This window comes from Mustelus asterias, chromosome 20, assembly GCF_964213995.1.
Source record: "Mustelus asterias chromosome 20, sMusAst1.hap1.1, whole genome shotgun sequence".
NCBI lineage: Eukaryota > Metazoa > Chordata > Chondrichthyes > Carcharhiniformes > Triakidae > Mustelus > Mustelus asterias.
This window is the reverse complement of record NC_135820.1, coordinates 44,402,829-44,430,648: the sequence shown is the minus strand read 5'-3', so window position 1 is coordinate 44,430,648 and position 27,820 is coordinate 44,402,829. Positions and strand designations below refer to the sequence as shown.

At 39.1% G+C, this 27,820-nt stretch overlaps 1 protein-coding gene across 2 annotated transcripts in view; it reads right to left on the bottom strand.

Moving 5' to 3' along the window:
* Positions 1-3,465: 3,465 nt before the first annotated feature.
* The window catches only part of LOC144508495 (ubiquitin-conjugating enzyme E2 variant 1-like), a 41,670-nt gene continuing 17,315 nt past the window's right edge, over positions 3,466-27,820 (bottom strand). For both annotated transcript variants that reach the window (XM_078236463.1, XM_078236462.1), the window contains 3 exons: positions 18,429-18,577; positions 8,593-8,718; positions 3,466-6,975 (listed from right to left, as the gene is read on the bottom strand). In XM_078236463.1, coding sequence (XP_078092589.1) covers positions 6,829-6,975; positions 8,593-8,718; positions 18,429-18,577 — 422 coding nt within the window. In that variant the 3' untranslated portion in view covers positions 3,466-6,828. The remainder of the gene's footprint in view (positions 6,976-8,592; positions 8,719-18,428; positions 18,578-27,820) is intronic.

Sequence of the window (27,820 nt, the reverse complement as noted above, 5' to 3'; positions counted from 1 at the left end):
TCAACTCCCAGTTGTGACCATCCTGCAACCGTGTCTCTGTAATGGCTATCAAATCATACTCATTTGCAATGATTTGCGCTGTCAACTCATTTACCTTGTTTCAAATGCTGCGAGCATTCAGATAAAGTGCCCTTATGCTAGTTTTTGTACCTTCTTTTTGAATTCTAACACTTCCATTAATAACATCTCCTGAGTTCTCCTCCCTTTTAACTTTTTTGCTGATTTTTGATGTAATTGGAACCTTCTCCCCACATTTTGTCCTTGCTCCCTCCTTCTCGGACTCCTTACATAGGTTCCCACCTCCCTGGCATATTAGTTTAAACCCTCCCCAACCGCTCTAGCAAACAATCCCCCAGGACATCAGCCCCTGTCCTGCCCAGGTGTAACCCATCCAATTTGTACAGGTCCCACCTCCCCCAGAACTGGTTCCAATGCCCCAGGAATCTGAAACCCTCCCCCGACACCATTTCTTCAGCCATGTATTTATCCGATACATCCTCTCATTTCTACTTTGACTTCTTTATGGAATGGCAGTGGACACCAATGGCAGGCATTCAAGGAACAAATAGGTGGATTCCAAAAGTTTTTTATTCCTATTTGGCACAAGAGTGGACAGGGAGCTGTGGCCAAACCACAGCTAACAACAGAAATTAGAGATAGCATTAGATTAAAAAAGAAACATACAAATTGGCAAGAAAAAACAATAGACCCAAGGATTGGGAGCAGTTTAAAATTCAGCAAAGATGGAGCAAGGGATTAAGGGGAAAATAGAGTAAGAAAGTAAACTAGTGGAGAACATAAAAACTGACTGTAAAAGTTTCTATAGGTATGTAGAGAAAAAGATTGACAAAAACAAATGTCGGCACCTTACAGTCAGAAACAGAATTCATAACAGGGTAAAAAATGTTGAGGAATGAAATTCATACTTTGCTTCTGTCTTCACAAAGGAAGACATGAATAATGTACTGGAAGTTCTGAGAAACACAGGTTTAATTGAGGAGCTGAGAAATGGTTTTGGGGAAATTAATGGGTTAAAGGCAGATAAATCTCCAGGGCACTTAAGGCAGTGGCCCTATAAATAGTAAATCCATTGGTGGTCATTTTCCAAAATTCTCTGGACTCTGAAATAGTTCCTACAGATTGGAGGATAGCTAATGTAAGCCCGCTGTTCAAAAAGGGAGGTAGAGAGAAAACATGGAAAAACAGGACAAGTGAGCCTAACGTCAGTAGTAGGGAAGTTGCTCGAATCCATGATCAAGGATTTCATAGCACAGCATTTGGAAAGAAGTGGTATAATCAGACAAAGTCAGCATGGATTTACAAAAGGGAAAACATGCTTGACAAATCTATTGGAATTCTTTGAGGATGTAACTAATAGAGTTGACCAGGAAGAACCAGTGGGTGTGGTTTACTTAGACTTTCAGAAGGCTTTTAACAAGGTCTCACATAGCAGATTACCACGTAAAGTTAAAGTGCGTGGGATTATGGGTAGTATCTTGAGATGGATAGGAAGATGATTAGCAGACAGGAAGCAAAGAGTTGGCATAAATGGGCCTTTTTCTGATAGGCAAGCAGTTACTAGGGGATACTAGGGATCTGTGCTAGGGCCCCAACTGTTCACATTACATACCAATGATTTGGACAAGGGAGCTAAATTTATTTTTGCCAAATTTGCAGATGATACAAAGTTGTGTGGGAAGGTGAGCTGTGAGGAGGATGCAGAGATGCTTCAGCATGATTTATCAAGCTGAGAGAGTGGGCATATACAGCATAATGTGGATAAATGTGAAGTCATCGACTTTGGTAGCAAAAATAGGAACACAGATTATTTGAATGGGTGTAAATTGTGTGGAGGATACTCAGCAACACTTTAGCTCTCTGTGCATCAGTGCACAGGTACAGCAGGTAGTAAAGGCGGCAAATGGTATGTTTGCCTTCATACCATGAGATTTGAGTATAGAAATAGGTATATTTTACTGTATAGGGTGTTGGTGAGGCCACACCTGGAGTATTGTGTGCAGTTTTGGTGTCCTTAGAGGAAGGATGCCCTTGCTCTAGAGGGAGTGCAGCAAAGGTTTACCAGGCTGATTCATTGGATGGCAGGTCACATGAGGACAGACTAAGTCAGGTAGGATTGTATTCATTGGAGTTCAGAAGAGTTAGAGAGCATTTCATAGAAACTTATAAAATTCTAACAGGGCTAGACAGGGTAGATCCAGAATGTTCCCACTGGTTGGGGGGAGGCAGTTGGGACATCCAGAACTATGGGTCATAGTTTGAGAAGGGATAAACTTATTAGGACTGAGGTGAGCAGACATTTCTTTGCCCAAAGAGTGCTGAATGTGTGGCATTCACTACCACAGAAAGTAGTCAAAACCGTGTGCAATTTCAAGGAGGAATTCGATGCACCTCTGGGGGCTAAAGGGATCAAGGAATATGATGGGATGGTGGGACTGGGGTATTGAATTTGATGATCAGTCCTGATCATAATGACGAAGGGCTGGATGGCCTACTCCTGCATCTATTTTCCATGTTTCTAAAAGTGAATCCCCACTAAATGTTACTTGCAGTGGCCTGTAAGATTATGGTAGAAAAGTTAACATTATGATAACCTTGTCAGATGTAAATAGAATTATGCCTTTGCCGGATCTTATCTGGAAGTCAAGTTTATGGAAATGAAGTATCATGGTAGATTCCAGTTTAGTGTAGAAAGTAGACAGGTCTCTCCTGACATTCGCACGTAGCTGTACATAGGTTTTGAAGATTCAGCTTGAGAAATGTGGGTATTATGTACCAGAGTTGCAATTACACCCCCACCCCCCTACCTCCAAATCCATCATTGCAGCTGGAATGTCCAAAGGAATTCCCATGCTGAACCTGCAAGTGTATCTGCGAAAGGACGTTTAACAGCACCCAGCAGCAAGTAATGCACAAAGATAATGCAGATATTTTGTGTAAAGCAAAATAAAAACTTTAAATTATGAAATAAAATTCCAATCACACTTCTTGCTGGTAATTAACTTCATACTTAGTCATTTGTTGAGCTCGAGCTAATCAGAAAAATGATATCCATTACTCGTGTTGACAAGTGTGCTTACTAAATAAAATAGATATGCGATATGCAAAGGGACATTGCTGGAAATTATAGAGAAACTTATATTTAGTTATTAGTTACCTGACATGAGTCTGTACTGAGGAAAAGAAACAATTGCTACCTATGTTGCTTGATAATTTTTAAGACAATGTATGAACCATTTTAAAAATTTATCTCGTTTTTTAAAGCAGCCATGTGGTAATGTTGAGATAGTGGTAGAAATAAAAGGAGTTGTAGGTATAAAAACAGAATCTTTTTGCTTGCTACTCTTACTTTATGCTTTCCAGTGCTGCCAAATGACAGGGCACCTTTACTCTCAATGTTTCTTGCCCGAGTGCTGTTACAGAAAAATTGAATCACAAAACACAATCTCAAAAAAGTCAAAACTCCAAAATATGTAATAATAATGACTTCTTCTGTCACCAAAACAACAGTTCCAATAAAAGTACAACCTGAGTTACATAGTAAAACACCCTTGTTGTAAAGTAGCGTAGGCTCCAACTTACCACAAGATACCTGCAAGTTGATGTATTAAAATAGTGCATAAATCGCACACTTCCTGTTCAACACACCTGATGCATTAAACTCTGCTGTTAAACTTTGGCATTATGCCTGTATTATGAAAATTCCAGCATCACACTTTGGCTGATTAGGTGAAATTATGTATTCATAAAACAGCAAGAAATCAGAACTATGCGACTAAAAAGAAAATTATTCCAGAGCCCTAGACAATTGTAGCAATCCTACTGTTATGCTAACTAAAATCTGCCAAATATATGGACTAGGATTAAACCAGAGTTATGGGTGTCTATGTTGGCTTTTAAATGATATTTAATCAACTCCCATTTCTCTCCCTGCCTTCACACATTCCATCCTAATTTTAAGGACAGAGAAGCTTCATTCACTAGCAATACTGGAATTCATTTAAAAAAATTCTTTGGTGCTTTTGTGCTTTTAAAAAATCTTCCACTTCCTTGAATTAAAGATTGAAATCATTTTGACTTTAGTTTTTTGTATTTCATGTTTTATGACAAGATTAAGATAAATAGAATTTATTTACAGATTTTCAAATTAAAATGAACCAAAAATGCAGTTAATTAAAGGAGAATACATCGCCCACGGTACTGCATAAGTAGACTGGGTCAGATCTCTCAGCATTCAGGCAGGGTAAGAAACAGGGAGAGCAGAACAGATTGTGAAAATTTAGAGTATGGAATCAAGAAACAACAACACCAATAAATAATCTCAAAACTATGATATACTTTCATTTGTTTGAATCAGTTATAATACTGATCTAAAACATGACTGATCAAATAAAGATTAACAGAAGAACTAAGCCTGGCACATTTCCCTACCCCCACCACGCCTCCAAAAAATTGTTGCAGTTATGTCAATTAAAAATTTCAAAACAGCGTTTGACAGAGAATATTGAGGGTACAGGCCAGCCACTATCTAACTGAATGGTAGGACAAGTTTGAGGAAATGAATAGCGGACTCTTATTCCTAAGTGGCATTTTAAATTAGTTCTGGCTGGAGAAATATTCCCGTTTCAGAAAACATTTTAAGTAACTTTTGTCTGTTCTCTATTAGAATATGTTTCCACTATTTACCATCCAATGCTAGCAGCAAATACAGCCTGTTTGAACTGCAAGGACATAATACCCAGGGTCAAAAAGGCTACACAAGTTGGCTGGTACACATTGCTGTAGCCCACACACAGCTGTATATAATGTTAATTGATTAATCAACCAAGGGGCAATTACATATTTGTCACCTTCAAATGCTTGATTGCCATTCAACAATGATGAATTGGTTTTTGATCTTTGTAAGCATGAAATATATAATCATTTATTATCTTGTTTTTCACATACTTCAAACAGTATATTTTGTTTCTATGGGAAGCCCGTTTCATCTGGAAGACAGTCTACATCTTGTTTCAGTCAGCTGATAAGCAGTAACAGGCAAAAATATTCTGCAGGCAATCAGGTCTACATTTTGATATCTGCATCCATGATTAGAAAAAGAGTTGCATCTATTACTGGGATAGGTAAATTCGCATTTAACTGTCACTTTTTATTGTTCATTCATCTGCCTCATGCAAAATAAAATTAGTAGCTCGCCCAAAGACAGTCTCCACCTGATAGGAGCAAACACCAGTTCTATTTGTAAAGTTTTGGTAGCACAATACATTTCAGTATTACCCAGTAAGGATTCAGTTACAATCTTTGGGTTTAATCATCATTTACTGAGACGTTGGGCAACAGAAAATTCAATTGGTATCATAGGAAATGCAACCATGCTGAATCCAAGAAAACTAAAAAAAACGCTCCAACCCAATTTTAGGAGTAAACTTTCTGAAGAGCTATTGCAACATTTGCAATCTCTCCCATGAACTTTTTTAAAAAAAAAGTGAGATTACCAATTAGTATCTAATCAAAAGCAGCTCAGGCTGTGGATTCATGCCCATTGAGAAACAGATTGTGATTTTACATAATTATTTTACATTGAACCATTGTAGCAGAGGTTTAGCCTATCAGTTGGATTGCTGAAGCCCCAGAGACACAAAACATCGTTCTAACTCACTGTATTGTCTTGATGCACAGGAATATCCTAATTTAAACAATTCCATGGCTAACGTAGATAAACTTTCAACAGATACAAAACAGCCCGGACAATATCCAAAAAATATTTTAAATGCCTTATTTCTACTACAATTGTCTCAAGTGCAGTACAAGTTATTAGCATTCAGTTCTCTAAAGTAAAAGTACATGCAAAGGTTTGTGACAAATTTATCAAGTGAATGTTTTTTCTGGCTTGCATTTTATATGTTCTTGTACTTTAGATCAGGTCAAAGTTATTGTACTTACAATTTAGCCTAAATATAATCCATGTATTACCCATAATGCACAATTTTAACATTTCATAATCAGGCTGACACAATAAAAGGCTATTAATAGAATACCATTAAGTTATGTTAAATTCTTTAATTTCCGAGACTGTTATATCCATACATCTAATATCTTAAACATTTTTCAACAAAATAGGCTTTTAATGGAAACAATGGTTGATTTAAGAGTTGTGGTGATACCCGCTGCTTTAAAATGTGGCTTTGTACAAACATGAATGTCAAAAAGGTCCTGGACACACCAAATAGTTATACACATAGCTTGCATCCACATTACAGCAAACTAAGGTTAGTGGTCCAAAATACATCAGCCGTGTTCAGCATTTACTAGAGACAGCACAAAGGAAAGACTGGCTCTGAAAGCAAGATAAATCCCATTGGCAGATGAAGACCAGAAAACAATACTGCACTGATCGTTCCAACCTTTGTGTTTAGACTCTAATAAATAGCCCTGAGCTTTAATACTATTGCGAAGGGACAATAATTTAAAGGCCAAACCTGCAGCAAGTGTCTGTGTGATGTGCATATTCACAGCTTTAGCTAAATGTGCCACACTGGTCTCAACAGTACTAATTTCAATAGATAATTCCTGACAACAAAGATTCTACTGTGTAGACAGTGGTTACGCGCAAGATTATTTGTGTTATCATACAACTTTTGTCCAACAAAAACAATTAGTATTGGCTTACATTTACAGTATTAAGATTAATTGCTTTTTAATGGGAATTATTTTTTTTCCAGTACTTTGAGATCTACAAGATGCGCCTAGAAAAAAAATACTACAGTGGAAAATGAAGTAAGCTTGAATAGAGGGAGGTACAATTCCAGATTAATTGCTGTAACTTTGTCCTTCTGGGGGTTGAGCGAGTTTTCCGTTTTCTTTACACATCATTTGACGCCGAAGTTCCGTCAGAACGGCTTTGATACTATATGAATTCTGCCATTTAGCTAGGACTGATATGCTTTTTGGATCCACCTGGAGAAGACGCAAATACAAATTACACAAATATCTGCTGGAGTATTTTTGCTCACTTTTGATTTAAACGCAAATAGTTTTAGAAGTGGATCAGGCCAAGGCTTTCCCACATCAAACAATTACATTTCCATGTACTTATTCTGCGTATACTATAAATATAGATTATACATATACACTCGATCCTTATTATGAGCAAGGCTCAGAGAACCAATATTTGACACTGACGTTCATGGTATGCAATAGGAAATAACTATTGTAAAAAGTATTACATAAAAATAGATATGAGCTTGAAGTATTTCCATTTATTCAGGTACAATAAATGTATAATGTCACATTATTGGTGGAAGTTATGTAAAGCTAACAAAATAAAAAAACAAAAAGCCAAATAAAATGCTTGGAGCACAATGATGAATTAAAACTTTTTGTATGCAATAAGGCATGTCTGTAGTCTGAAAGAGGAGGGCATCTGCATCTTTTCAGTTATAGTGTTCCACTATTTAGAATTGCTCCACCTTGTGGTATAGTCCAAACTGGACTGGTAAATGAATTTCAAAAATAGTCAGCTCCAGAGCCAAATCTATAACCATTCCAAAGCAGAACTCCATGCAGTTGCCATTTGACTTCTTATCTTGTACCCAGTCAACCAGGCTTGTAGTATAACAGCATTAAACAGATAATAAATAAATGGCCAATCACCAAAATGTAAAACAAGGTAAAACATAGCTTTTACTGACAATATGTTTAAAAACTAAATACACTTTTCACATACTCTTCAAAAAAATTTGCTACCCAATGTTTCTCAATTCTTCTCAAAGGACCGATTCCATTTTGGCAAACAATTGTATTGATATCCGGGCACTTTCAGTCTCTATTCAAGTGTAAAATCATTCAAGAGCAGTAGCAATCTGGAATTCTCTCCTCTAAAAAGGGTGCAGTTCCAGGATCCATAAGTTTTTGTTAGGTAAGGGCATCAAGCAATATGGATGAAAAATTAGTAAACAGAGTTAAGGGTGCAGATCAGCCGGGACTCCATTGACTGTCGGAACAGGCTGAAGGGGTTGAATGGCCTACTGCTATTCCTGTGTGCGCGTCAGCAGGCTGACATGATAATCGACTCGATAAGCCAAATGGTCTTGTGGATCGTAATACTGCTACGTAGCCAAGCTTCATCTAGGGGTGAAGGACTGCTTACTAGCAAACCGAATTCAAAACCTAGGTTAATTTTCCTCTTCCTAACCCATTCTGTTGACCTCTGCTGTACTATCCTAGTATGCTGGCCCCGGTGGAGAAAAGCTCAAGGGTGGAGATCAAGAATAAAACATACAAGCTCATGGCCTCTGGTTCTGCAACTTGCTGAGCCAGCGAGCGAATACAGTACTCACTTTTATGATGGTTTGCTTCATACTGAAAAATTTAATGATAACGTCTTAATGAAAATTAAGCCACATGACGAGTCAAATCCTCCAACCATTCCAAAGAAACCTACCAACCAGCATTCACTCCACTACTATGGTAGCAATGAATTCAGTTTTGCATACCAAATCAAAAACAATAGTTAAGGTAATGTAGTCATTGAAAAACAAACACAGCTGTCTATGATGGCAAATATAAACTTACCGTTCCATTGGAACTATTTACTCCATTCATATTTATTTTTGATACAAATCTAACATGTGGAGCTACCTCTGGATATCTAGGACCACAGTCTATTTTAAGGCTGTATATTCGGTTTTCATAAATTGTCTGCAAAATAAAAAGTTGCATGGCTTAGCATTATTGTTTAATAAACCAAATGCATTCAAATATTTAAAAGCTAAATACGACAGATGAAGGAAATCTGAAATAAAACCAGAAATCACTGGAATACTTTGCACATCTGACAGTATCTGTAGAGAGAAACAGAGGTTAAAGTTTTGAGTCAAATATGGCATCCTTTAGAACAAAAGTAGGGTAGAAGTGTAGCAAAGACAGAAACTGCTGGAAAATCTCAGGTCTGACAGCATCCAGATCATCCAGACTCTAAACATTAACCCTGTTCTCTCCTCACAGAAGCTGTCAGACCTGTTGAGATTTTCCAGCATTTTCTGTTTTTGTTTCAGAGTCCAGCATCCACAGTAATTCGTTTTTATCCTAGGGTAGAAATGTTTATGTGGATCAGCATAATGTCATTGAAAAGTCAGGTGGGAGAGGAAGAACTAAAGGGAAGGTTGGAGATTGGGTAGAGGGCGGGAGCGATTAAATAACAAAGATGTCCTGGGACAAAAAGCCAAGGAAGTGGAAATGGTTATAATGAAGAGATAAAGTATTGTCCAGATTGAGTGTAAATGCCAGAATAATGAAAAGCTCTGCCTAAAGGCAAAAAATATATAAACAAGATTCAAAGTGGCACATGGCAAACAAAAAAGAATCAAAATGGGGAATGAGTTCATGGTCTGAAATTGTTGAACTCAGTTTAGAGTCAAAATGGTGCAAAGTGCCTAACTGGAAGATGAGATGCTGTTCCTCAAGCTTGTGCTGAACTTCACTGGGACACTGCAGCAGGCTGAGGCTAGAATTGTGAGCGAGAGAGCAAGATAGTGAATTAAAATTACAGGCAACCGGAAACTTGGGATCATGCTTGCAGATTGAGCAGAATTCTGGTAAATTTCTCAGTGGAAAATGCTGAGAATACTCAGATCACGACGCAGCATCTGTAGAAAGAGAAACAGGGTTAAAGTTTTACGTCAATGATCTCTCATCCTGTTGTTCTGATGAAAAGTCATCAACTTAAAATATTAACTGTTTCTCTCTTCATAGATGCTCCCTGATCTGCTGAATATTGCCAGCATTTATTCTTTATATTTCGAGCAGCATGTGAATAATGTATCCATGTACAAAAACCACAGAAATTTTATGTACAGATATACAGGTTAATCAAAAAGATGAATATAATTGTTATCCTTTGTCTCAAAGGGATTGTAATTCAAAAGCGAGGTAACAATGCCTCTGTTGTGTACAGCCTTGTTCTGGAGCACTGAATTCAGTTTTGGACACCAAATCTCAGGAAATTATAAAGGGGCATGTAGGTTCACCAAATATCAGGGTTTATGCTGCAAATTAAGGCGACATAAATTTGACTAGTATTCACTTGAGTTTAGACATTTGAAGGGTGATCTAATCGAGGGCTTTAAAATGATCAAGACGTATGACAGTTGCTCTGTATTCAACCTATTTAGTGGGGACACAATCTTAAAATTAGAGCTAAGCCACTTAAAACCAGTGAACAGTGTTTTACAAAAAGCAAAGTAAAAAGTCGGAACTTGCTCCCCAAAGGTTGCACATGCTGCGTCAACTGAAAACTCCACGACTGCGACTGATAAAAATGTGTGTTAGGTAAAAGCATCAAGGGATATGGAACAAAAACAAGTCATTATGTGCGAGAAAAACATAACCTAAGAACATAACACAAGAACGAGGAGCAGGAGCAAGCTATTTAGCCCCTCGAGCCTGCTCCGCCATTCAATATATCATGTCTGATCTTTTCGTGGATTCAGCTCCACTTACCCACTCCCTCATCATAACCCTCAAATCCTTTACTGTTCAAAAATCTATCTTTGCCCCAAAACATGGTACAAGATAGCCTCAACTGCTTCACTGGGCAGGGAATTTCACAGATTCACAACCCTTTGGGTGAAGAAGTTTCTCCTTAACTCAATCCTAAATCTGCTCCCCCTTATTTTAAGGCTATGCCCCCTAGTTCTGGTTTCATCCTCCAGTGGAAACAATCTCCCTGCTTCTATCTTATCTATTCCATCCATGTCCTTGTCCTCCACAATCATAGAAACATAAAAGATAGGAGCAGTTGGAGGCCGTTTGGCCCCTCGAGGCTGCTCCGCCATTCGTTAAGATCATGGCTGCTCATCCAACTCAATAGCTTAATCCTGCTTTCTCCCCATAACCTTTGATCCCATTCACCCCAAGTGCTATATCTAGCCACCTCTTGGATACACGCAATGTTTTGGCATCAACTATCTCCTTGGTAACGAATTTCACAGGCTCACCACTCTGGGTGAAGAAATGTCTCCTCACCTCCATCCTAAATGGTCTACACCGAATCCTCAGACTGCGACCCCTGGTTCTGGACTCCCCCACCATCGGGAACATCCTCCCTGCATCTATCCTGTCTAGGCCTGTTAGAATTTTATAAGTCTCTATGAAATCCCTCCATATTCATCTGAACTCTAGCGAAAACAATCCTAACTTAGTCAATCTTTCCTCGTACATCAGTCCCGCCATCCCCGGAATCAGCCTGGTAAACCTTCGCTGCACTCCCTCGAGAGCAAGAACATCGTTCTTCAGAAAAGGAGACCAAAACTGCACACAATATTCTAGATTTGGTCTCACCAAGGCCCTGTATAATTGCAACACATCCCTGCTCCTGCACTCGAATCCTCCCGCAATGAAGGCCAACATGCCATTTGCCCCCTTTACTGTCTGTGCATCTGCATGCTTACCTTCAGCGACTGATGCACAAGGACACCCAGACCCCGCTGCACACTACCCTCCCCCAATTTACAGCCATTCAGGGAGTATCTGCCTTCTTGTTTTTGCTTCCAAAATGAATAACCTCACGTTTTAAAAATCGCATTTTATGAACAAATCAGGCCACGTACTCAAATTCTTGCCTTATACCCTCAAGTATTGATTCTAAGCAGGCTTTTACCTTAGCTTATTTGCCTGTAACTGCATGAAACTGTACTACTGAACTAGTCAAAACCAGTACAATGCTGATAAGGTATCTAGATCTATACATATTCTCTTAGTTAGGAATTTTGTAGATTAAGATCAATTGCGTGCCCTAGTAATTGGTCAATTGGCTCACATAGTTTGTAAAGGAGAGGTCTAATTAAACTGTTTAGGATCTAAGAAAGGAGTCTGAAACCATGTTTGTTGAAGCAGAGAGAAGAAAGATCCGAAGGGATTTGAGAACTACAGAAAGCCTCAGATTACAGAGGTCCAAAGAGATTTTAGCAGTTTGAAAACCTCAAGACAAATTCAGTCTGATTTTCTGCATGCTCCCTTGCCCATAGTCAAAATGGGAGGCATAATCTGCTAGGCTGTGTTAATTACGGCCTAATTTTATTAGGTCATATTTTATGGCCAAAATAGATCTTTCCACTTTGCTATAATTTTTCTGTCGACTTATTATCATGATTTACCGACAGAAATAAGGTTGCTGTAGTACATTTGCTGTGTCACTAGATTGGTAATTCCGAGATCTGAATAAATAAAATATGGGGAGACCAGGTCAAATCCCACCATAGCAGAGTTAAATTTAGTTAAATGAATTTGGAATTAAAAGCTATCATCTGGAAAACTATTGGAATTTTGTAAAAACCCATCCTTTCTTTAGAGAAGATCATCTATTACAGATCATCTATCTACAGAAGCAGGCATCAACATAATTCCCCCCCCCACCTCCCCAAACCAAGTCTTCCAATAATGATGCCATTCCCTTTCGAAAACCACAACTGAATCTACCTTCATCACAATGCGTATTCAAAATCCTAACTACTCACTGCATAAAATGTTTTCCTTATGTCTATTGCCAAACGGCTTAAATCTGTGCCTTTTGGTTCTCATCCTCTCCACCAATGGGAACTGTTTTGGTCTATCTGCTCTGTCCAGACACCCCTTCATTTTGGACACCTTTAATCTTGAGATCAGCCCCCTGCTTCTTCAACCTGTCCAAATAAATGAAGTTCCTCATGCCAAGAACTTGAATTGTTTCTGCATCCTCTCCTAATGCCTACAGTCTAATCTGCAGTAGACAATTACTCACTCCTACCTACAGTACCTCCATAAAGGAATGCAAAATAAAAGCATAATCAGATGTCTCATTCAACTCAACAATTCTTACTTGATAAAGCTTACCGTTTTTGGTTGTCATGAATAAGTAGTAACAAGTGAACAAATAGATCGTGTTTTCTGACAATCGTTTGGTTCAGTTCTACAATGTCTGAGAGCTAGAACAATGTATAGAACAACAAAGGCAACTTCTGGAATTTGTTTCTGTTGGGTTCATTACTCAGAGCTTGAAGTTGTTGTGCTTTTTGGATAAAGCCATTTGTTTTTGCAAAAACGAATTTCAACTGAACTCCCTAAAAACCGGTCAACTGTAAAGGCTGCACAACAAAAGCAGATCATCAGAGACCCAGTGCTGTCACCAGTCTGGGACAATTTATCTATCTCAGCCACTGCAGTTGGATACATTTATAGATGTAGAGTGGAGTCAACCAAAGCCCCCAGCTGGGATTGCTATGGAAACAGAACAAGGCTAATCTTGAGCACTCCGGAATCACAGGTTCCATCATTTTCATTTGGTTCAAGCATTCTCACCCTGCCCCCCCCCCAACTCCCCCCAACTTCTCAAAGGCTGACCGACTACTGAGGTATTTTCCCTGAGTCTCTTCCCCAGTCCCACAACCCTTGAGGGTTGGAGCATTCTCACCTTCTGAAGTTTAGTCTATTGTGGAGTTTGGAGACCTTGTCTGGTCATTTCCAGCTTTCGCATTTAAGCACACATCTGCTCCTCTCTGCTTTCATCTTGCTGCTTCTCCAATCAAAGCTACACTTCTTCCACACTCTTGCTTATCCTCCAATTAGATTCTCTCTTTCCACACTCTAAACTCCTCCAATCACAGCTGCATTTTTCCTGCTTTCTCTCCAACTGTTTGAGCTTTTGCATTTGGGTTTAATGCTTAGCACCCCTCTCCTCACCCGAGCTTCCTGTTGTGTGCGTCCCATTTGTTATAATGTGCGGGACATTCCAAATAGCTGCGCAGCCATGCACGTGCGCTCCCGAGAGAGAACATAGGAGAGGACCTGTAACTTGGAAGAGCTGGAGCAGGAACATGCACGAGACAGAATTTGAGATTGGAGGATCAGCTCCTAATAGATTCTGTCTAATGCGCTCACTGCTCCTCCAATCAAAATACACGGGCATGACATTTCTTGATTTTTTTTTTCACCCTTCTTTCATTTTTGGGAACTATTGGTGAGGTTTGCAGGACAAATTTGCCCACTGCCTCCATGTATTTTGAACCCTGATCAGAAGGCATGGTCATGTCAACCCTGGGTTCCATAAAGTCAAAAGGCAGCAGGACAAGCATTGATTGGGAAACATCCTGCTGATTATCACCAATCCTCCTCCTGCAAGCAATGAATCGGTATTCTTCCACGTTGAGGGTGGCAAGGGCACAGAATATACTCTGGATGGAGGGCTTCAATGTCCAACAACAGGATTGGCTTGGTAGTACCACGAGCATGTTCCTGCTCCAGCTCGTCCAATCATAGGTCCTCTCCCATGTTCTCTCTTGGGAACGCACATGCATGGCTGCGCAGCTATTTGGAATGTCCTGCACACAGTAACAAATGGGACGCACACAACAGAAAGCTCAGATGAGGAGAGGGATGCTAAGCATTAAACCCAAATGCAAAAGCTCAAACAGTAGAATCTTGAATGACGTAGCTATCAGGTGGGGAAACAACAAATACAACCAAATGTCTACTTGACCCCTTCTTCACTATCTGTCTCAGAAGCATTGATGTATTAACACTAAGGATACTCTCCATTGAGTTGTGTGACACTGTCACTGAAAATAGAATAGATTCCAAACAGATTTAACCATTTAAAACTTTCATGAGGCACCGAGGCCATCAGCAATAGAACTGTATATCACCACAACCTATAACCTCATGGTCCACATAAAACAGTGCAAAACATTTTTCAGAAACAATTTAAAATGTTCAAGAATACATTCCATCATAAAACAAAAATTCAGCATGAATGATTCAGCCATGGCTTACTGTAGATGTCGGTGTAGAAGGGAGGCACAGTGGGTTGCACTGCTGCCTCTCAGCGCCAGGGACCCAGGTATGATCCCCGGCTTGGATCACTGTCTGAGTCTGCATGTTCTCCCACAGTTAAAGATATGCTGGTTCGGTGCATTGGGCACACTAAATTCTCCCTCAGTGTACCCGAGCAGACGCCGTTGTGTGGCGACTAGGGGATTGTCACAGCAACTTCATTGCAGTGCTAATATACGCCTACTTGTGACACTAATACATTACCGTAAAGCTTAAAGTTGACCTTGGAAGCATCAAGAAATCCCCCCAAAAACAGGGGTTGAGCATAAAAGTGAACCATCGGCAGCGGGCTATACATGGTAACCATCTTTGTCGTTCATCATGTGGGGTCTGCTCTGTGTCAGCAGCTCAAACTGCCCCACATCTTTGCAACACATTTCTAACGCTTGCTTGGTCCCGTGCACCAGTTAAAAGGTACTGGTAAGTAAAACACCCATTTGTGGGGTGAAAAATAAGGCGACCTACAAATGCAAGTATAGCACACCATGGCTGAAAAGGCAGGCTAACTTATGACAAATATAACAAAAGCACTACTGTTGGGGCCAAATCCAATGCCACCTAAGGTACGAGGCAAATTAAAGATAGCATTAGATTAAAAGAAGAGGCTTATAATATTGCAAATCAGCAAAGTACAACCAAAAAGTTGCTAAAAGGGAAAAAATAGACAAACTGGTCAGAAACGTCCAAACAAATAAGAACTTTTACAAGAATATTTAAAGGAAAGCAGCGAAAGTAAACACTGGACCCTTAGGAGGCACAGACAGAAGAAATTATAGAGAAAAAAAACACCTCAGAAATAGCAGGTAACCAAGGGCTAATAAGATTGAGGAACTTATGGCAATTAATATCAGCAGAGAAAAAGTATTTGAGTAATTTGAGAGACTAAAAGCTGACAAAATCCTCAGGACCTAATAGGGTTTGAAAAAAGATAGCTGCAGAGGTAGCAGATGCACTGGTTATGATTTTCCAAAATTTCTTGGATTCTAGAATTGTTCAAAGAAGACTGGAAGTTGCAAATGTACCTGTGTTTTTCAAAAAAGGGAGGGAGAAGGCAAACAAGGAACTTCCAGACCAGTTAGCCTGGCATCAATTGTCAGGAAAATGCCAGAATCTATCATTACGGAAGCTTTAAAGGCTTAGAAAATTATAGTATAATCAGACATTGTCAAGATGATTTCAAAGGGAAACTGTGTTTGATAAATGTTTTTTTTGAAGATGTAACTAGTAAGATAAAGGGGAACAAAAGCATGTGGTATACATGGATTTATAAAAGACAATCATTCCATAAGGTGACATACAAAAGATTAATATGCAAGATAAGGGCTCATGGAGTTGGAAGTAATGTATTAAGAGGGATGGAGGATTGGTTAACAGATAGAAAGCAGAGATAAACAGTGCACTTTCAAGTTAGCAGGCTGTAACTAGTGGAGAGCCTCAAGGGTCAGTGCTGAGGTCTCAGCTATTTACAGTATGATTTAGAAGAAGAGACTAAGAGCAATGTATCTAAGTTTGCTGATGATATGGTTAGGTGGTAATGTGATCTATGAGGATGCAAAAAAAACTTCAAGTAATATAAGCGAGGTTAAGTGAGGGGATAACAAGGTGTGGGAAAGTCTGAAGTTATTCATTTTGGTAGTAATAAAAGAACTGGAATATTTAAAAGGTGTCAAACTTTGAAATGTTGATATGTACTTATACAAGGAACACATATGTACTTATACAAGGGAGCAATTAGGAAGACAAATTGCATGTTGGTCTTTGTTGCAAGAGGATTGGAATCTTTCTACAATTGTATATGGCTTTAATGAGACTTCATTTGGAGTTGTGTATGTAGTTTTGCTCTCTATAACAAAGGAAGTATATAATTAATTGGTAAACCAGGTCCACTAGATTGATTATTGCAATGAGAGGGTTACCCTATGATGAGAAGCTGAGTAAATTGGGCCAATATTCATACATTTTATAAGAATGAGAGGCTTGGCAGGATAGACACAGATTCTCTCGCCTGGCTGGGGAATCAAGAACATGGGAGCACAGTCTCAGGACTGAGATCATTTAAGACTGAAATAAAGAGAAATTTCTTCACTCAGAGTTGTGAATCTTTTGAATCGTCCACCCCAAGGGGTTGCAGATGTTCCATTGATGGATATATTCGAGACTCAGATTGACAATTTTTGTTCTGTCAGCGAATCAAGGGATATGGGGAGAATGCAGGAAAGTAGAATTGAGATAGAAGATTAACCATGATTATACTGAATGGCAAAAGTAGGCTCCAGGGACTAAATTGCCTATTCTGTTCCTATTCATGTTACCATATCCCTTAGTCTACCATTATCATCAGCCCAGGGAATCAATCCTGGTTAAATTAATTGTAGAACATGCCAGAAGCAGCATCAGCCATACCTAAAAATGAGATGCCTGCCAGGTGAAGCAACAACAGGAACGGCATGCATGCTAAACAATGGAAGCAGCAAACTTCTAAGAGGGCTAAGCGATCCAACAACCAATTAATCAGATTAAAGTTCTGTAATCCTGTGAGATCCAGTTGTGAATGTTGGTGGACAAACTAATAGGAGGGGGCTTGATGAACATTTCCATTCTCGATAGCAAAGTACACAAAACAAGGCTTAAACATTTGTAATCTTTCTACAGTCAGAAGTGCCAATTTGATGATCCATTTTTACCCTTTACTAAGCACCCCACCATCATCAAAACCAATCTTCAGCCAACTGGATGTACTCCAAGTGATTTTCAAGAAATAACTGAGTGCACTGAATACTGCAAAGCTTATGAGCCTAACAATATCCTGGCTGTGAAGACTTGGGCTCCAAAACTAACCATGCTTCTAGTCAAGCTCTTCTAGCACATTACCATCTTTCTGACAATGTGGACAATTGCTCGAGTGTGTTCTGTCCACACAAAAAGCAGGTCAAATACAATCTGGTCAATTATGCTCCGTCAGCTTATTCTCAATCAGCTAAGTAATAGAAGGTATCATTAACAGTGTCATCAAGTATCACATACTCACCAATAGCCTACTACCAATGCTCATCTCGAGTTCCACAAGGACCCCACAGCAGCAGACCTCATTACAAGAGTGATTACCCATGACATCAAGGCAGCATTTGAAAGAATATGGTATCAAGGAGCCAAATTTGAAATCAATGGGAATTGTTGGGAGTGGGGATTTCCACTGCTTGGAGCAATGCTCCCATGTAGACTGCGCAACAAAGGATAAGCGACAAATACTGGTCTCATCATTGATGCCCACATCCCATGAATGGAAAAGCATGGAGTTGAAATACAGATCAGCCATGATCTAATTGAATGGCAAAGCAGGCTTGAGGGGCTGAAAAGGCCGACTCGTTCCAATTGGATCTGGCAATAATCAAAACTATGCTTTTTCTCAACACACATTCTGCATTTCCACAGCATTCATCTAAAATTTTGAAAATATCACATCCAAAACCACTTAAATCCAGGGTAAGTAAACACTAGATTAGTATCACTGTAACCATGATTTAACTTTTTTTTAAAAAACTTACTCTTGCAGGTCCAATAATCATCCCTGTCCACCTTGTAAGTGTCATATCTTCATCATCTTCAAGTCCCCAACTTACTGTTCCATCACTTGCTCCTTTTTGGCCATCTTCTAGTTCTTCCAAAAGACGGAAATTGCGTGGAACTGTTACAGCTGCAACAAATAAGGTAAACTTAAACTACAACACTTTTACATTTCTTCATTTGTTGAACTTAAACTACTTCAACTGCAGATATACCAAATTAATTCCTACTGAATTAGAATACTTTAAAAAGAGTGAGTCAGTTGGATCTCCATACAAGAGAAATTTATAGCAGGCTGTTACTATCCATGTGGAAGTGTTACATACAATGATGTGCTCCAGCAATCTGAGACAACTCTGGCTGAGAGAAGGAATTAAAGTCAGCAAGACAAACCCTGCATTTATTAAAAATTGCTCAAGTTTTTCTCTTGCAGTTTAGAAGGCTGTCACCATAGAATGGCCTGTAAATGCTTTCTACTTATTAATGCATACTGAAGTATTGGTGAATTACAGGAGCTGATAACTTCATAACAAAATCAAAAGGACGAGAGGAAAAGTCTGACATTTTGATATCTGCTCTATCAGCCACATGTTGCCATCTTCGCCCTGTCTAAATCTCAATTACTGGCTCGGAATTTGTTAAAATATTAAAAGCTGAATGGAATAGGGCACTCTACAGCTTTCCTTCTTTAAATGCACTGCTTGTATTTAAAAAGACCTACATTTATATAGCACCTTTCACAACACCAGATGTCTCAAAACGCTTGACTAATTAAGTACTTTTTAAAGTGTAGTCACTGTTGTAATGTAGGAAATGTAGCGGCAAACTTCCACAAACAGTAATGTGATATTGGCCAGATAATCTGTTTATCATGATGTTGAGCTATAAATATTGGCTATTTACACCATAATGGTTATTTTGTCAAATTTACTGTCACTGAAGGATAAAAAGGACAGTGTTAATACATGCTCCAATCTGTTCAAGTCTTTGTCTAAATCTCATTTGAATGTGAAAAAAATTTCACAAGTATAATTAACAAGAGTGTTAATTTAGTATTGAACACTAAACAATACCATATTCACGAAATTGACTTTGGTTAAACTGTAATCAGACGGACCAGAAACTGCACAAATATACACTGGAACATACAATTCCAGTACTTAACTCATTCTAAAACAAGAGCAGCAAGAATCTGAAGATGCAGAACTTTTATTGATGTGTGATTTCCATGCTGAAGCACTATGCAACTCATCAATGGAAAATCAGATCAAACAATTCAAAACCAGATGAAAATGCAGTACAGGTCGGCATATTCTAAAAATAGAAGTTCATTTCCTGTATTTATCTTACCACACTCAATCGACAGGAAGTAACTTACTTTTGGCAAAGTATAATATTTTCACTGAAATTAATGCAATGGCATAAATAGTTAAGAGTCTATTTTTCAGTTTAAAATTACAACAGAATTGTGAAGCACAAATACACACTTTTCTTCTGCCGTAAAACTTGTACGTGTGCATTCTATTAACACTACACCAATGGTACAACTGTTTAATCCACCTTACACATTTGAGTTTTAAAAAAGTGATTGATTCTATTTTAAAAAGGACAAAATATTAATGAGTTTCTGATTAATGTACCTTGCCAGAGTCACAGAGAATATAATTTGTGATCATGGCTGTTGTGGGAGAGGAAACCTGACAGGACCAATTGCAGAAAAGCAGCACTGGTTTCAGAAATGATAACACATTCCAGGACTTTGGAAAGGAAAGAAAGGTTGGAAGGAGTGGCAATTTGCATGGACACATGGGACCAAGGGTGGATGTTTTGAAGTAGACAGTGGTTAAACACTGCTTCACAGTGCCAGGGAGATAGGTTCAATTCCAGCCTCAGGTCACTGTCTGTATGGAGTTTGCAAGTTCTCCCCGTGTCTGCGTGGGTTTCCTCCGGGTGCTCCAGTTTCCTCCCACAGTCCAAAGACATGCAGGTTAGGTTGATTGGCTACGCTAAAGTGCCCCTTAGTATCAGGGGGATTAGCAAGGTAAATACATGGCGTTACGGGGATAGGGCCTGGGTGGGGCTGTTGTCAGCAAGGCTGAATGGGCCGAATGGCCTCCTCCTGCATTGTAGGGAGTCTATGATTCCAGTTTTTAATAATAAAGAGCAGTACCTGAATATAGGAATTAACAGCTATTTTTAGATTAATAGAAAATGAATATTAGTATGGCTGGCAAATCTGCACAGTGGAAACCAAAAAGTTGTAGAAATATTCAAATCATTAAGTATTAAAGCCTGTAATTTAAAACCTTTTTTTTACTTTAATGAGTGCAGTGTAAAATTTGATCCAACTTATCAAATGTAGTTGTTCTCTCTTTCAGTTAGTCATCATTTAATCCACTAAATCAGGGCGGCATGGTGGCACTGCTGCCCCACAGCGCCAGGGATCCAGATTCAATTCTAGCTTTGGGTGACTGTGTGGAGTTTGCATGTTTTCCCCATGCTCTAGTTTCCTCCCTAATCTGTCCAAAGGTGTGCAGATTAGGTGGATTGGCCATGTTAAATTGCCCCTTAGTGTCCAAGGATGTGTCAGTTAGGAGAATTAGCCATGGTAAGTGCAGAGTTATGGGGATAGGATGGAGGGGAGGGCCTGGATTGGATGCTCTTCCAACAGCAGTAGCAGCATAGTGATTAAGAATGGGAACTTGACCAATTCACTGCTCTCTAACTTAATAATGTTCAAAGGAACTTCACTCAGCTGCTATGTTGGTTGAGATTGATGTGGAGTTGCCAGCGTTGGACTGGGGTAGGCACAGTAAGTAGTCTCACAACACCAGATTAAAGTTCATCAGGTTTACTTGGCTGCAAGAGCTTTCGGAGCACCACTCCTTCATCTTGGTTGAGATTAGCTACATTAGCACAGAACAAGGATCAAAACTGGAACCTGTTTGTAAGTTATTCACTGGATGAATTCAATGGGTCTTTAGAGGAGCTAGAGAAGCGACCTATGTTGAAATTATTATTTGCTGGGATGTTCAATTTATAAAATATAGCTTAGTTGTAGAAATGTTGACATCTTTATTATAAACACATACATTCAAACAATGCACTGCAAGGGAAAGGAAAGGAGATGGAACACGATGTAGAAAAAATACAGCAATGCTAAAGCTCATGTGACAAGAGACACATCGGATCGATATATCTAGAAACAGCTATTTAACAGCAAGATTTGTTGATTTTTAGACTTGAAGTACATTTCTCATGTTTAATCAGTCTTTTTATTTAAAAAATTGAGTTATTCTCCAGTTTGCCGCCCACGTGATATTGATACATCAATATCATGTGAGTGGCACAGTGGTTAGCACTGCTGCCTCACAGCATCAGGAACCTGGGTTCGATTTCTGGCTTGGGTCGCTCATGTGTGGATTCTGCACATTCTCCCAGTGTCTGTGTGGGTTTCCTCCGGGTGCTCCCACAATAGTTTCCTCCCACAATCCGAACGATGTGCTGGCTCGATGCATTGGCCATGCTAAGTTCTCCCACAGTGTATCCGAACAGGTGCCGGAGTGTGGCGACCAAGGGATTTTCACAGTAGCTTCATTGCAGTTAATGTAAGCCTACTTGTGACAAATAAAATTTAAACTTAAATAGCAAAAGAATTACTGGGTTTGGAATTTGCTACCTGAATGAGGACTCCAAAACCTAAAGTAAACTTAGACCAATTTACTTTGAGGCTTGTGGGGAATTACTATATTAATTAATTAGCACTGACATCCTACACCACAAATTCCCCCTAAACATAAAATCTGAAACTATATTCCATCAAATCCGTTGAAATCTTGATTTATGGGGTACAACTTGCAAAGAAGAAAACAGTTATAGTAGCACTTAAACTGATCTGCACTTCTAATAGCCAGAGATCAAGTTAATCAAATACATTGTCACAACGTTCTAAATTTAACTTTTCATTAGTCTAATTTATTTGTCTAAATCAATGATCAAACCTTCATATGCTATTGCATACTTTACCATATGCAATAGCATCTCAGCAATGGAAATACTTGCTGATTAACTCAATAGGGAATGTTAAAATTTAGTGACTTTAGAATAAAAACATTTGCAAAAAAGTGTCAAATTACCAGTTTGCATTTACATAAGGCTAGTTTTCTATAAATTGTTTCTGCACTTTTAATACCTGCTCACTTGCTATAGTGCTCCAAAGCTGTCCTTTAAGAGAAACGGCGAATTTTTTAAAATATGAGAAAAATTTGCAAGTGCAAGAATCATGTAGGGGAGGCGATGGCCTAGTGGCATCATTTGCTAGACTATTAATCCAGAAAACTCACCTAATGTTCTGGGGACCCAGGTTCAAATCCCGCCATGGCAGATGGTGGAATTTGAATTCAATAAAAAAAAATCTGGAATTAAGAATCTACTCATGACCATGAAACCATTGTTGATTGTCAGAAAAACCCATCTGGTTCACTAGTGTCCTTTAGGGGAAGGAAATCTGCCCTCCTTACTTGGTCTGGCCTGTGACTCCAGAGCCACAGTAATGTGGTTGGCTTTCAACTGCCCTCAGGCAACTAGGGATGGGCAATAAATGCTGGCCAGCCAGCGACAAATTTAAAAAAAGTAAAAGAATGCAGGTAGGTATCAAAGATATATTTTTCATACAAACATGGTTGCATCTGGGCAATAACAGCAAGGTGTGCATTGCAATGCTGCTTAAAAAGATGGATTTTTGCAACCAGTGGAGAACAAACAATACTCCCCATTCAATATGCCTACTGTTGCTCACAGACTTTAAGTCTGCTTTGCAAGGCAATTTCTAACAATTAGGGAGCCATTTCAGCATAGTACTATCGAAGAGGGATCCAAGACCTGAGTATACAGGGCAAGCAAGTGTGAATCTTTAACCAGATTTAAGAATTCTTACTTAGACATGCAGAGCCTAATCCAGGAAATGCAAGTTGGAATATTTAATTCAATGCCAAACTATTTACAGAATGAAAAATAGAGGGGGAAAGAAAGGTGGATAAATCAAGAGATAGAAAGAAAATGTAATTTTTTTTCACTATTCCCTCCAGTAATTAAAATGAAAACGGTAATTAGAAGAATTGAGAATCCACACCGGTTTCAATGCGAGAGAGATTGGTAATAATCAAGACCTGATCTGCTGTCAAAATTCACTTACACCAGAATGGACAAGCCTAACGTTTTCTGACCCGTTGAATCACACATCCCCAATTTCATGCCTTTCATGTATTTTAATATCCAGCCTCGAGGAGGTACCAGTACAGCGCAACTTGGAGGAGGATCAGGTCAAATTGGATTACAACTTCCAAATTTCTACGTGTAGCTGTGCACATGCAGATGCTAAAAGTTGCTGTTCTATTTACTCCATAACACCAGTGAGTCCTGAGACCTCACATACTTTTACTGCAAAATACAGGCTATTATTAAAAAAGAGATCTCACAACTGCAATATCTTTTACTGCCTGAAAATTAAAACGTGTTTTTCTTTATATTGCACTAAACTTAAAAAAACACTTTCTGCAAATTATACGATGGTAGGCAGCACTGCTCTGTTTTAGCTTGTCAACTTTTGTCTAAAAAGAAAGCAAAATCAAATTTGGGAATCAAATGTGATGCTTCACTCAGATTCTGCAATTTAAAACTATTTTATCTGAACCGTAACACTACTTGCAGCAATATGAAAGCAATGATCAAATGTTTGCAGAACAGAGAATTATTAATGGTTGTAAGCGCACTGCAGAGTGGAGGAATCTTTGAATCGCGACTCTGCTTTCTTTAATTCTGCTCCTCCAAAACTTTTAAAGGAGTAATTCTTCGGCTGACAAGATTTGAAGGTAGAGAATGGAAGAGCGTGCAAACTGTGGCAGCAACTGAGAAAAGTCACTAGGGCAAATAAGATAGTGCCAAGAGAAAGCAAAGAAAGTAAATTAAATACAAAGATAAGTTGGATTAACTGAAAATAAGAGACACAGCACTAAGAAAGATACAATGTGAAATGGAAAAAGCATCAGGAGAGAAAGAAAACATTGAAAAAGGGGATAGGTCAATAGGCCTTTACAGTCCTCCAAGCCAGATAAGTTTAAAAGAACCAAAAAGTTGAAGTTACTCAGCATTTAAACTTCACAGCAGTCACACTGATGGAGAAATAACACAGGAGGCCACAGGTGACAAAAACAGCAAACCTGGAGGAAAACTCAGCAGAGGCAGAAAGCAGTATAACTACCAGGACAGCAGATTGTGGAGGTAGGCCATTTGTCAAAATACAACTGTTGGTAGAGCATCAGATCAGACCTTGTGGTGAAGAACAAAAAGGTAATAGTCGAATTTTGCAGAGGTTTGCATTTTTGTGCATGATGGTGTAAAACTTTCAAACACAGAATGTCAAAGGGGAACTAGGAAACAGATTGTCAACACTTTCAAACCTTAAAACTGAACTTGCATGAAAAACAAGCGTAAAGGTTCGAGTCATATCATCTTTTGCAGTGAGAGCAGTGAATAAAAATGGCAAATCACTGGAATGACATTCCCAACATGCAAAAAAAGGTATTATAAGACATACACCAGGCTAGTTTTGATTATAAAGCCTCTCTCAGATGGTGCTATTGTAAAGTTTTGAGTATAAGCCATAGCATGATTATCTGTTCATGGGAGAGATGTGCCTGTCAACAACAGATTATCGTACAACACAAGCATGAAAGCTGAAAATAATATTAAAAGACAGTAGTGCAACTGGTTGATAAGGTCCATCATTTCATGTTGTAGAGCCTCACTAAGGGCAGAATGGTAATGTGAATATTGTACAACTGTTCATCTTAGGAGTCAATAGCTTCTTCAATTCTAAAGACAAGTTGCTTTGGATAATACTGAGAAAAACAAACGGGTAACAATGAACAAATTCTCCCTATTTATAATTTCCATGTTCAAAAACAGACCATTATATTTTTCATTAATCTGGTTTCTCTCTCTCTCCAGAGATGCTGCCAGAGTATTTCCAGTCTATCTTTATCTCAGAATTCCAGCCTCTGCAGTATTTTGCTTTTACATTTTTACTTGACTTCCTTCAACAGAACCTGCATTTGGAAAAGACAAATGCATATCTCAAGTTGTCATGCGCATGTCTATTGGACTAACCATTGACGTGCTGCACTCATGCTTTGACAGAAACTGTGTGAGAGAATCGCAGGAGGTCACCTGGCTCAACAAAGGAGCCATCCAGTCTAATTCCATTCGCCCGCCCTCGTAGTGTACATAACCTTGTAGGTTACAGCACTTCAGGTGCATATTCTTTAACACAAATGGGAAATAGAAACTTGATGCAGGAGTAGGCCATTCGGCCCTTTGAGCCTGCTCTGCTATTCATTTTGATCATGGCTGATCATTGAATTCAATATCGTGATTCCCCCCTTTCCCCCATATCCCTTTAGCCCCAAGAGCTATATCTAATTTCTTCTTGAAATCAGACAATGTTTTGGGCCTCAAGTACTTTTTGTGGGAGTGAATTCCACACATTCTCTACACTCTGGGTGAAGAAATTCCTTCTCACCTCAGTTCTAAAAGGTTTACCCCTTATCCTCAAACTATGACCCCTAGTTCTAGACTCCCCCACCATTGGAAACATTCTTTTTGAATCTACCCTGTCTAACCCTGTTAGAATTTTATAAGTTTCTATGCGATCGCCTCTCATTCTTCTAAACTCCAGTGAATACAATTCTAAACGACTTAGTCTGTCATATGGCAGATCTGCCATCCCAGGAATCAGCCTGGTAAACCTTTGCTGTACTCCCTCTACAGCAAGGACATCCTTCCTCAGATAAGGACATCAAAACTGCACACAATACTTGAGGTGTGTCCTCACCAACACATTATACAACTGCAGTAAAACATCCCTATCCCTATAATCAAATCCTCTCCCTATGAAGGTCAACATACAATTTGTCTTCTTTACTGCTTGCTATACCTGCGTGCTTACTTTCAGGGATTGATGCATAAGGACAGCAAAGTCTCACTGAGTATTCACCTTTTTCAATTTACACCCATTCAAGAAACAATTTGTTTTCCTATTATTGCTACCAAAGTGGATAACCTCACATTTATCCACATAATACTGCATCTGCTATGCATATGCCCACAAACTCAGCCTGTCCAAATCATGCTGAAACATTTCTGCATTCTCCTCACAGCTCACCTTCCCACCCAACTTTGTATCATCCGCAAATTTGGAGATAATACATTTAGTTCCTTCTTCCAGATCATTAATATATAATGTGAACAGTTGGGGTCCTAGCACAGATCCTTGTGGAACCCCACCAGTCACTGACTGCCAATTAGAAAAAGACCCATTTATGCCAACTCTTTGCTTCCTAACTGCTAACCAGCTTTCTATCTATCTCAAGTTATTAACTGCAATCCCATGTGCTTTAACTTTACACAGTAGTCTGTTATGAGACCTTATCGAAAGCCTTCTGAAAGTCTAAATAAACCACATTCACTGGTTCTCCTCGGTCAATTCTACTAGTTACATCCTCAAAGAATTCCAATAGATTTGTCAAGCATGATTTCCTCTCTGTAAATCTATGCTGACTTTGTCTGATTACACAACTGCCTTCCAAATGCTGAGTTATAAAATCCTTGATGATGGACTAACAACTTCCCCAGTACCAATGTTAGCCTCACTGGTCTACTGTTCCTTGTTTTCTCTCTGCCCCCCTTTTCGAAAAGCGAGCTTACATTAGCTACCCTCCAACCTGTATGGTTTGCATCAATGCTGACAACACAACTGAGCGCACCCATTCAAATGTGGATGGACATATTTACCATATTTATCCATTACCATGGATCATGGTAATGGAATTATAACCTGTGTAGTGTTTTTTGGTCAGGAATGCAATTATGTAACTAACACCCAGTGTTGCTATAGCATCAGGAGGACAATTTCAAATGAAGATTATGAGGGTTTCTGCCTCTACCATTCTTCCAAGTAGTGAGTTCCAGACACCCACCACCCGCTAGTTGAAAACCTTTTCCCTTAAATCCCTTCTAAACCTCACCTTGAAGTTAGCGCAATGTTCTTTGCAAGGCCTGACTAGGCCCCCTCTCATTGCGAGAGCTTCTGGGATCAGATTAACTTGCATGACTTTGGCAAGTCCCTGATATAAAGCTTACTTTGGAGCAGAGGAATGCTTCAGGGTTTGGGGATCTGAAACAGCTGACAAATACCAGTTTTCAGACACAAAAAAAACTGAAATACAAGTTTGCAGTTCCAATTGTCCAGTGGCCAACCAGCTCACTGCAAAAGCAACTCAGCTAGTCTCAAACCCTTGCCCTTCCCCTGTAACAC